Source organism: Rhinopithecus bieti, unplaced genomic scaffold (genome assembly GCF_001698545.2).
Source record: "Rhinopithecus bieti isolate Rb0 unplaced genomic scaffold, ASM169854v2 scaffold_51230, whole genome shotgun sequence".
Lineage (NCBI taxonomy): Eukaryota > Metazoa > Chordata > Mammalia > Primates > Cercopithecidae > Rhinopithecus > Rhinopithecus bieti.
The window spans coordinates 453,002-462,074 of record NW_016820119.1 but is presented as its reverse complement, the minus strand read 5'-3'; the positions used below and the strand labels follow the sequence as shown (position 1 = coordinate 462,074).

The 9,073-nt window shown below is 44.6% G+C and overlaps 1 protein-coding gene across 1 annotated transcript in view; it reads right to left on the bottom strand.

Moving 5' to 3' along the window:
- Window positions 1–8,628, bottom strand: part of SLC10A1 (solute carrier family 10 member 1) — a 16,761-nt gene extending 8,133 nt beyond the window's left edge. The window contains exons 1-2 of the mRNA XM_017859584.1: window positions 8,137–8,628; window positions 2,510–2,720 (exon numbers count right to left, since the gene is read on the bottom strand). Coding sequence (XP_017715073.1) covers window positions 2,510–2,720; window positions 8,137–8,492 — 567 coding nt within the window. The 5' untranslated portion in view covers window positions 8,493–8,628. The remainder of the gene's footprint in view (window positions 1–2,509; window positions 2,721–8,136) is intronic.
- Between the last annotated feature and the right edge of the window lie 445 nt (window positions 8,629–9,073).

The following is a 9,073-nucleotide window of genomic DNA, read 5'->3' as shown; positions in this document are numbered from 1 at the left end:
AAAAAAAAAAAAAAAAAAAAAAAAAAAAAAAAAAAAAAGTGCCACATTAAGAAGTTTAATCTCTATCCTGGGGGAAGGAACCAATGACAGGCTTTAAGCAGTGGAGAGACATGATAGAGTTTGTACTTTATATCTTCACCCTCAGGTTAAAACTGGGTGAGGAGGTTGGATGAGAAGGCCATTTGAGTTGTCTAGTGAGAGGTAAGGATGGAGAGGAATGAATGGATTCCAGCAACAGAAAGTGGAATCGACGGTCATTAATTAGATAGGTGTGAGTGGTGAGGGAGAAGGGAACATTGAGAATGACTTCCAGTTTCTGGTTGAGGCAATTGGGCACACACAGAGTGCCACTGACAGAGATAACCACACAGCAGGAGGAGATGACTTATTTAACATATATTGAGTTTTAAATGCCCGAGGTATATTCAGATAGAAAGATCAGTAGATAATAAATGGATTCTGGAGTCAGGAGAGAGTTGAGGTCGGATGTTGCTGTTCTGAAAGTCTCAGCTTGCAGATGGTAATTGCAGACCTGAGAGGGATCAGATCCTGGGCTAGGAGAGGTGTGGTGAGAAAGGCAGAAAGCTTGGTCTGAATGCAGAGAAGTGCCTTTGACCAGAGGAACTCATAAGGGAGTCCGAAGGAGGTCATGAGAGGCAGGAGGAAAGCAACAGAGCCTAGAGTCACTAAAGCTGACAGAGAAGGCTTTTGAGGAGGAGGCAGTGGTCAATTATGTCCAATGCTGCTGGAAGGTCAAGGAAGGATTGAGAAATGTCCATTGGATTTAGCAGAGAAAGTAGAGCAGGTGGTCATCAAGATGCTGGGTGGATGGGAGACCAAGGAGGAGAGAAGAGAGGGATTCAAATAATGGAAATGAATTGCTGAGGGCCTGGTCACTGTGAGAGAGCTCTGGCGGTGGCATGGGGGAAATGGAAGGTGTCTGAGAGGCAGCGATAGAGAGAGAGAGAGGAGTGAGGGTGATTTTTGAAGCCTGGCTAGGAAGGGGAGCAAAGGGGGAGGTATTAGGTGGAATGGGAGGTGGATTCCACAAGAAATCCCAGTGAGAGATAGTTTTTGTTCTGTTTTTTTGAAAATAAGAGATATGTGAGTCTGTGTCCAAGCTGACTGTGAAGAACCAATACAGAGATGTTTTAGAAATGAGAGTGAGAGAGGGGAGGCTGCTGGACCAGGGGCATAATCACTAAAAGGAGGTCTATGAGTACAAGGGTGGAGAGAATGATGCTGAGGTGGGGTGACTGGCCAGGGAAAGGAGGAGGGATGATTCCTCCATGCCCTCCAGCAGGCGGAAAGTGGCCATGGCACTGGGACAGGGAAAGGGCAAAACTACTCTTGAGACAATAGTAGTGTGAAAATAAAACCCCCCTGAAAACTGGACTCTTGACTTCTTTGTTCCAGGCTCAAAGCTGCTGCCAAACTTTGGGGTTCTCAGCAGCACGCCTTACAGACCAGGCCAGAGGCATTGATGCAAGGGCAGAGATAGTACAGGATGTCAGAAGATCAAGTCCTTCCTGAGGACCAGGATGACCCCCTGGCTCTGTGGGATGAACAGTGAGCCAAGGGGGAGGCTGGCAGAGACTGAACTCCAAGGTTGAAAATGTTGGTGGAGAGACCATAGCTGCACTCTAAGAGTCTGGGATTTTTCTGCACACAAGGCAGTGGCATGATGCCCTGTCTATGACCACGGTGCTCCTCAAAACCTTTGTGGCCTTAATTCACCTGCTTCCCACCCTGTCCCTCTCCTGAAATGCTGGGAATGGGTATACTACCTCTCTCCTCTAGCTTCTTGCCACATCAGCCAAATTTGCCCTTGGTGCCCTCTCAACTCCTCTATTCAGGCTTCTCCCCAGGTTTACCTAAATGCCTCAAGCCCTTCCTTTTTAAGAAGCCTCCTTTACCACTCCAGCCCTCACTGTTCCCATCTCCTTGCCTTCTGCAAATACTACTTGTGTGTACACTGGAATTGGATCTTCTCTCTCTCTCTTTTTTTTTTTTTCCTTTTTAGAAATGGAGTCTTGCTTTGTGGCCCAGGCTGGAGTGCAGTGGCGCGATCTCAGCTCACTGCAACCCCCGCCTCCCTGGTTCAAGCGATTCTGCTGCCTCAGCCTCCTGAGTAGCTGGGATTACAGGCACTTGGTACTATGCCGGGCTAATTTTTTAATTTTTTTTTTTTTTGTATTTTTAGTAGAGATGGGGTTTTGCCATGTTGGTCAGGCTGGTCTCAAACTTCTGACCTCAGGTGATCCACCCGCCTCAGCTTCCTAAAGTGTTGGGATTACAGGCATGAGCCACTACACCGGCCTCATGTGTTAACTTCACTTTGTGCAAAGATCAGACTCTGGTGACATTGAATCCTCAGAGTGCATAGCATAAAACTTAGCATCTAGTAGGAGCATATATTTGTTTATTAGTAATATAGTGATTATACTGTGTAGTTGTATATGGTGTTTTTATTCTTTTGCCATAATTTGTCAAGCCCCCAGGTTCTTACCTTGATGACATAGCGCATGTATTGTGGCCGTTTGGATTTGAGGACGATCCCTATGGTGCAAGGAATGAGAACCGGGACCAGTGATAATATGATGCGTCCATAGGGCACCTTGTCTTTCAGGTCCCCATCATAGATCCCCCTGGAGTAGAGGTACAGGAGGAGAGGCATCATGCCAAGGGCACAGAAGGTGGAGCAGGTGGTCATCACAATGCTGGTGGGAGACATGGAAAGAGGGGAGAGAGAGAGCCCATAAATACAGACTATTTTGTTGAGCACCTGCTAAGTGGCAGTCACTGTGCTAAGTGCTTGACATATATGACTTCAGTTCCTTTCCCCCATATCATTAGGCAGTAAGCATACTATCTTTTCGCTGACAAGGAAGCTGGAGACTAGAAGAGTTGTGTCCTGCTCGAAATCACACAAGGTAGTAAGTGGCCAAAGCAGGATTTGAACTTAGGCTGGTTCAACTGCTTCAATCCCTGTGTGCTTCATTGTGGAAGGAGCCATTCTGATCTCCTCTGTAATAGAACCCTTTTTGCATTGAGCACCTTCCCCATGCCAAGCCCATTTTGTAGAAAGCTAACTGTGTGATCCCATTACTCTGGTCATTAGCCCACTGGACCAGGGAATAGCACCTGACCCACAGTTACTGAATGTCTGGTTTAGAGCCTAGGGAATGGCTGGTTGTAGTGGCTTTGTCCAACGGAGACAATAATGATTAGCTATATCAGCACATTTTACCTTGTGGGGAGTCTGAGTGTGAGACACAGTGACAGGGCACTTGGTCTTTGGGGATAGGTGGCACGGGAGTGATGGTCAGGCAGAAGCCAAAAACCCTACTAAGAAAAATCAGTAAACAGATATCATGATTAAAAGGACTGTAAAAGAAATAGTGAAGCAGTAAGAAACAGAATAATTGAAGGGCCATAATGGTGGGGTAGTAGAGAAGGCAGTAATAGATACCCATGTTGAGTAAGTGACAAGATAACTTGGTCAGACTTGCTTTGCATCTTGGATAGTATTCCAGTCCCCAACTCTGGTGTTCTCATGCTCTTTACTTTCTGGTTCCTCCTGATATTATTTAAAATAAATTGAGTGTGATACTCAGAGCCTGAATAATATATCCTTCCAGCTCTACTTGTCCAATTTCCTTTTCCATTTGGAATCTTTTATATGTTAGTCCCAGGACCCTGTCTAGGGAGAGGCCCTCTGGAAAGGTCAACTGAGAAGGAAGCTGATAGGGCATCTCCTTGGATTTATGGACATTCACATTAAAAATATATGGCTCTGATTTTTATTCCAGTGGGAAGGTGGTTGGGAGGTGAGGGCTTGGCAAGACCCTAGGAAAACCACACTCAGTGTGTCCCTCCTCCTCCCCACAGCCCCACCCTCCATCTACACTTCTTTCATTATTTCCATAAAGATGGAATATGACTTAAATATGCATCAAGAGCGTAGCTATCAAGAACAATAGGTAGACATGTCATAAGGATAAGAGCTGTTAGAGGTGAGGAGAGTCCCTCAAAGAAAATTGTGAACTAGATAATAGGAACTCCCCAACCCCCCTGAACACTTAAATACACACTTGAGCTTGTAAGAAATTAACATTTATTTTAAGTGTGGCATAGTGGCTTATGCTTATAATCCCAGCATTTTGGGGGGCCAAGGAGGGAGGATTGCTTGAAGCCAGGAGTTTGAGACCAGCCTGGGCAACAAAGTAAGACCCCTGTGTCTACATACAAACAAATGAACAAACAGCTTCACTGTATAAAGGGGTTATGGAGGGGAGTGGAGTGTTAGTCTTGGCACTCTTTCATGCCCGAGGGAGGGACCAGAATTGAGGTCTTAGACCTGAGATGGGAGGAGCATTGAAACTGAGCAACCAATAATAAAAGGATCATGGGGTGGGGGGAAGGGAACTTTCTAATTATATCATCAATCAAATATGAAATCATGGTGGAAAAAGTATTTAGAACATAAAAATAGTAAAATGCATATTTAAAAAACATAGTGAGGGGACTTTGGATTAGGCAATGGTTTCTTATATATGACATCTAAAGCACAAACAGCCAAAGAAAAAACAGATGAATCAGACTTTATTAATATTAAAAACTTGTGATTCAAAGGACACCATCAAGAAAGTGAAAAGCCAACCAGAGAATGGGAGAAAATATTTGCAAGTCATATATCTGATAAGGGTCTAGTATTCAGAATATATGAAGAACTCTTATAATGCAATAATAATAAAGTAAAAAATGGGCGAAGGATTTGAATGAGATGTTTTCCCAAAGAAGATATACAAATGGCCAATGAGCACATGAAAAGATGCTCAACATCATTACTTATTAGGAAAATGCAAATCAAAACCACTATGAGATACCACTTAATATCTACTAGCATGGCTATAATTAAAAAGATGGACAATAACAAGTGTTGCAGGGTATGTGGAAAATTTGGAATCCTCATACACTGCTGGTGGGAATGTAAAATGGTGCTTTGGAAAATAGTTTGGCAGTTTCTCAAAAATGTAAACACAGAGTCACCATATAACCCAGCAATTCTACTCTTAGGTATCTATTCCAAGGGAACAGAAAGCATGTTCACACAAAAACTTGCCTATGAGCTTCCGTAGACATTATTCATACTAGGCAACAAGTAGAAACAACCCATATGTCCATCAGCTGAATGAATGGATGAGCAAAATGTATTATACCCATACAATGGGATATTATTCAATTACAAAAACAAATGAAGTATTGTGACATGCTGTCACATGAATGGACCTTGAAAATATTATGCTAAGTGAAAGAAGTATAGATACAAAAGGTCACATGTTGAATGCTTCCATTTATGTGAAATCCATAGAGACACAAAGTAGATTAGTGGTTGTCGAGGGTTAGAAAGGGAGAGAGAAATGGGGACTCCTGCTAAATGGGATGGAGTTCCTTTTTGGGGTATTGAAAATGTTCTGAAATTAGATAATGGTGATAGTTTCACAGCCTTGGAAATATGCTAAAACCAAGGCATTGTACTTTTAAAGAATGGATTTTATGGTATGTGAATTATATCTCAATAAAAGTAATTTAAAACCATGCCAGGAGTAAATAAAGCAATTATTAAAGGGCAATTTATAGCCTTACATATTTATATCGAAAAGAAGAAAGACTAAAATTAATGAGTTACAGCACCTTACTCAGAGGTTAGAAGAGAAAAACCCAATACAAAGAAAGGAAGAATTTTTTAAGTTTTGTATTGTTAGGATGCAGTAAACCAAAGTAGGGTTTCTTTTTGTTTGTTTTCTTTTTTTTTCTTAAAGGTCAGTTAAATAGACACTCTGGCAAAGACAGACCGAGGGGAAAAGAGAGATAGCACTAAACTGATGATGTTAGTGTGAAAAAGGGAACGTAATTACAGAGACAATGAAGATTTTAAAAGTCATAAACTACAGACATTTTCAAACTTTCATTTTTAACTTAAATGGACAATTTCATGGGAAATATAACCTACAAAAGCAAGTCAATATGAAGCCAAAAACCTGATTCAACTTATAATTATTTAAGACATTTAGCCGGGTGCGGTGGCTCAAGCCTGTAATCCCAGCACTTTGGGAGGCCGAGACGGGCGGATCACGAGGTCAGGAGATCGAGACCATCCTGGCTAACACGGTGAAACCCCGTCTCTACTAAAAAAAAACTACAAAAAACTAGCCGGGCGAGGGGGCGGCGCCTGTAGTCCCAGCTACCCGTGAGGCTGAGGCAGGAGAATGGTGTGAACCTGGGAGGCAGAGCTTGCAGTGAGCTGAGATCCGGCCACAGCACTCCAGCCTGGGTGACAGAGCGAGACTCCGTCTCAAAAAAAAAAAAAAAAAAAAAAATTTAATAAGCAGTTCAAAACCTATCTTCTAGTACCCCACATGATTTATACTGTCCTACGGTAGTGTTCTACTAAACATGCAAAGTGCAGATTGCTGCAATATTATGCAAATCTATCCAGATAATATAAAAAGTGGAAACATGCCCCCATTTATTGTATAAGGTTGATATGATCTTGGAACTAACGCTGGAGAATGATATGAGAAAAGAAAATAGGGGGCCACTCTTATTTATGAACATAGAAGCAAAAATAATAAAATATTAGCAAATAAATCAAGCAGTGCTTTAAAAAAGTAATACAATTGAACAAGATGAATAAGAATGATTTAACATTAGATAATCTATTAATACATACTACTATATTATTAGATTAAAGAAATGGTATAATTTTGTAGATACAGAAAAGTCATTCAACAAAATTTAATGTTCTTACATAATAAATAGTATGATTTTGAATGAATGGAATGAAAATTCCTAGCAACGGAATGAAAATTCCTTAACTTGAAATCTATTAGAAAAGTATATTAAACACTAAACTTAATGGTAAAAAGTTAGAGGGACTGGCTTGAGACTGAGGTTTCGCTAAAAGCAAGAGCTTCTGCGAGTGAGTCTTCTTTAGCTTCAGCACAGGCTGCTGGAGCTGGAGCTGGAACGGGTCTGAAGTAGCTCCTCTGGCAGATGTTCTAGACTAGAGTCCCCCCTGTTTGCAAGGATGAGCATCAACCAGCCCCTGCGTGCTGCGTCTGCAGGAGCGAGCCCTTGCTGATTTCTGCTTATAATGCTTTGGGCAGGGCGTTAGGGGGTGCTGCTGTCTTCCCCTTACCAGGGTGGCCGAGATGGGGCTGGCATATCCTGAGTGGGTGCTGGGAAACGCTGCGATCTCCCTGGTTGTGCCTTTGCATGGAAATGTCACTGCATCTGATGGGGAATGAGGGACTTTAAAGAGAAAACATCTCAGATGACTAGGTAATTGGGAGGACCTTTTGGAAATTCTTGCCTGCTTTGCAGGAATTTGAGGTGCTCATTTGGTTCCAAGTCACCTTGATCTTCCTGGTGATGTTTGGAATGAATCACACTGCCTTTTTTTTTTTAGACAGAGTCTCCCTCTGTCGCCCGGGCTGGAGTGCAGTGGCCGGTTCTCAGCTCACTGCAAGCTCCGCCTCCCGGGTTTACGCCATTCTCCTGCCTCAGCCTCCCAGTAGCTGGGACTACAGGCGCCCGCCACCTCGTCCGGCTAGTTTTTTTTGTATTTTTTAGTAGAAACGGGGTTTCACCGTGTTAGCCAGGATGGTCTCGATCTCCCGACCTCGCGATCCGCCCGTCTCGGCCTCCCAAAGTGCTGGGATTACAGGCTTGAGCCACCGCGCCCGGCCTCACACTGCCTTTTAAATCTCTGGGCTCAAAGCAGGCAACCTGTCCACTGTTGTAGGTGGATGCAGTTCTCCAGAGGTTCCTTTGGCTTAAATCAATGCTCCTTTAAGACAATCCTTGAGACACCTCTGGAAGCAAGGAGATCACCACGAGCTTCCTGGACCAGTATGGTCCCTTTGGCTTGGTGCTTAAACCAGACATACCCCAACTCCTGTCCCCATCCCAGCATAAGCTCTTGGCAATAAATGCCAGCCTCCCCCTGCCCTAGCCTCCACCCAGGCTGCATTCACTCCTTCCTGGCTTTAGCCCAGCTCTTCCCCTCAATTGTGACATCTCTAATGTAGCTCCTGTCCCAGGCTGTTCCCTCCTCACCCCCAGGCCTACCTGAGGTTCATGTCCCCCTTCATGGCCAGACTGAAGACATTGGACAGGTTCCCTCCAGGTGAGCAGCCACAGACCAGGATGGCCAGCGCCTCAATGTTGTTCAACTGGAAGACCTTGCCCAGCACAAAGGCTGTAAGGGGCATGATGCCATACTGTGCCACCAGGGCGATGGCCAGTCCTTTAGGCTTCCATAAGTGAGCCTTGATCTTGCTGAACTCCATGGTGCAGCCCAGCGAGAGCATAACGAAGAACAACATGAACACCAGGATGATGCTCAGTGCCAGGTCTGTGGGGCGCTTGCCAAAGTTGGGTGGCAGGGTGAAGTTGAAAGGGGCAGATGTGTTGTGGGCCTCCATCCTCCTGTGAGGCAGTGGAAGACCACTCTTTGTTCTCCGGCTGACTCCGTTTCTTGTGCAGTTCTTGCTGGATGCCTTCTTTAATCACCTCTCAGGACAGAGAGTTTCTGGACAAAAGCTCTGGGCAAATAGAAGGGTTATGCAACTAGCTGAGCTATTTATCTGGCTGTTGCCCCAAAGAGGAACAGCCCAGAACCTTATCTGCCTGCCCTAGCTCTCCCAAGCTCGCTGACCTCTGCTGAATTCCTGGATGCTACTCGTAGTCCTCCCTTGTCACTTTGCTGCTTCTGGGCTTATTTCTCCCCTTTGCCCTCCACTGAGTGTGCCTCATAGGCATTCGGTTCCTGGGGACCTGCCCAGGGCCCACCTGAATCCAGGTCCAGTCCATCTCCTTGCCTGCAGCTCCTGTTCCCAGCTCAGCCCTTGATTCCTTAATTTCTTGGTTGGGGAAAGGTGTCCTCCCCGTGTCCAGTGGGTTATCATTTGTCCCCAGAACCCATGAGAGTGAAAGGAGCTGGGTGTTGCCTTTGGTTCCTGGATATAGGTAGCATAGCCCAAGGGGGTGTGGGACAGGCAATGTC